This window comes from Amphimedon queenslandica, unplaced genomic scaffold (genome assembly GCF_000090795.2).
Source record: "Amphimedon queenslandica unplaced genomic scaffold, v1.1 AMPQUscaffold_6681_Cont21363, whole genome shotgun sequence".
Lineage (NCBI taxonomy): Eukaryota > Metazoa > Porifera > Demospongiae > Haplosclerida > Niphatidae > Amphimedon > Amphimedon queenslandica.
The window spans coordinates 1-1,922 of record NW_003553030.1 but is presented as its reverse complement, the minus strand read 5'-3'; the positions used below and the strand labels follow the sequence as shown (position 1 = coordinate 1,922).

The 1,922-nt window shown below is 38.7% G+C and overlaps 1 protein-coding gene across 1 annotated transcript; it reads left to right on the top strand.

Annotated features, from left to right (window-relative positions):
- Positions 1–6: 6 nt before the first annotated feature.
- Positions 7–1,917, top strand: LOC105315945 (E3 ubiquitin-protein ligase TRIM71-like; the record flags this gene model as incomplete). Its single annotated transcript, XM_011410724.2, has 2 exons — positions 7–192; positions 241–1,917. A coding segment is annotated over exon 2 (1,671 nt), but the record flags the coding sequence as incomplete, so codon positions are not given.
- Positions 1,918–1,922: the final 5 nt, after the last annotated feature.

Here is a 1,922-nt window from a genome sequence, read left to right as displayed (position 1 = left end):
GTAGAGTATACTAGTATCCGGATTCCTCCGCTTTCTAGGGTAAATAGCTTGATTTCCCGGGAACGGAAGTTTCCTATCCCTTTCATTTACTCTAATATCTATGGGCCTCTTCTTTCTTACAACATCATCTACTCTTGCGGCTCGACTTTTACTTACAAGAAAAATAGCGCAGGAATTTTTATATCAGATTAAGTGAGTTGTTTATTGTCAGTAATAGTGAGATTATTCACTTTCTCATAGGCAGCAATGGCAGAAAACACCAGTCCAGCTATCACTATGACTTGTGAGGTTTGTTCAGAGTATTACACTGACCCCCTCATGCTTCCCTGTCTTCACTCATTCTGTAAGAAGTGTCTAATAAAAGCTAAAGAGAAGCAAGGTAGTGCTGATACCTCATTAAAGTGTCCAACGTGTGACACTAGCGTTAATTTACCTGATGGTAAAATTGAAGGCATCACTCAAAACCTTTGGTTTGAACATAAATCAAAAGAGGCTTCAATCAAAAAGAAGATCATCAACAAGGAAGCAATATCGTGTGATAAATGTAGCGTTGATGATTCGAGTGATGCAGCTGTCGTGTATTGCTGTGACTGTGGCCAGTTTCTGTGTGATCATTGTAAGAAAAGTCATAAGCGAAAACCGAAGAAAGCTGATCACAAGTTAATTGATTTGGGCAAGAAAGAATCTTTTGAATTGCCCATTAGCCATAAAGCTGTTTATTGTGCTGAGCATTCTGATGAAAAAAAGAAATTTTATTGTCAAAGTTGTGAAAAACTGGTCTGTCGCGATTGCATTCTTCTTAACCATCAAGGCCACCAGTACAAAGGATATAATGAAGAATGTGAAACAGCACGTAAAGCATTAAAGGAAAGTGTTGCTAGTTGTGATGGAGTCATTCCTCCAGTCACTGAAGCTATTGCTAATGGAGAGAAGATGCTAGAGCAGATAGTAACACGTAAAGAAGAAGTAAGGCAGGAAATCAAGGAAAGGTTTGAAGAGCTTAAAGCTGCTTTAGATAAGAGATGCAATGATCTACTAATGGAGACAGAAGAAATTGCTAGTGCTAAGAGGAATTCTGTCGTGAAGCAGTTGGACGGGTTTCGTAAACTGGTAAAACAGGTTTCTCATGGTCGTCATCTTGCATCATCAGTGAGTAAGCGTACTGATCCAGGTGAAGTTCTAAGTGTTAAGAAGCTAATCACCAATCAACTAGAGGAATGCATTGAAGAGTATAAAAAGCTACCTCTAGAAATAGAAGAAAATGAAGTGATTGTAACGCGTCTAGATATGTCTACTTTAAGTAAAGAAATCATTGAGTTTGGAAGTGTCTCTGAGGTAGATATAGATGCATACTCCATTGATAGTGGGTTAGCTATTCCATTGGCAACAGTAAAGAAAGAAAGGAAATTCAAAGTGTCTCTACCAGCAGGCATTGATAAAGCAGCAAGCTATTTGAAGGGTTCCTTTATCAAAAGTGATGGAAGTAAAGAGGAAGGTAGAGTTGTTATAGTTAATGATAACAACACAGCCATTGTATCATGCATACCTCAAAGTATTGGTGGATATGAACTATCAGTGACTATAAGAGGTCACCATATTAAAGGTAGTCCTTATCAACTGTCAGTAAAAGCATCAAGAGACTATACCACACTAACTAACCAGAGACCCTTTAATGTGGGGAGTGGTACTACTGGTGTTGCTGTTCATACTAATGGTGAAGTGTTTGCTAGTAGTGATGATGGGTTTGTTCAGGTATTTAGTGAGGATGGTACTGCAGTAAGAAGGATTGGATCTAAAGGTAATGGTAATGGACAGTTTAAAAGGCCTTGGGGTTTATTGCTGGTAGGAGACAGGCTCTATGTGTCTGATGATAATCTTCATCGTGTGCAGTATTTCTCAGCTACTACTGGTCAGTATATTGG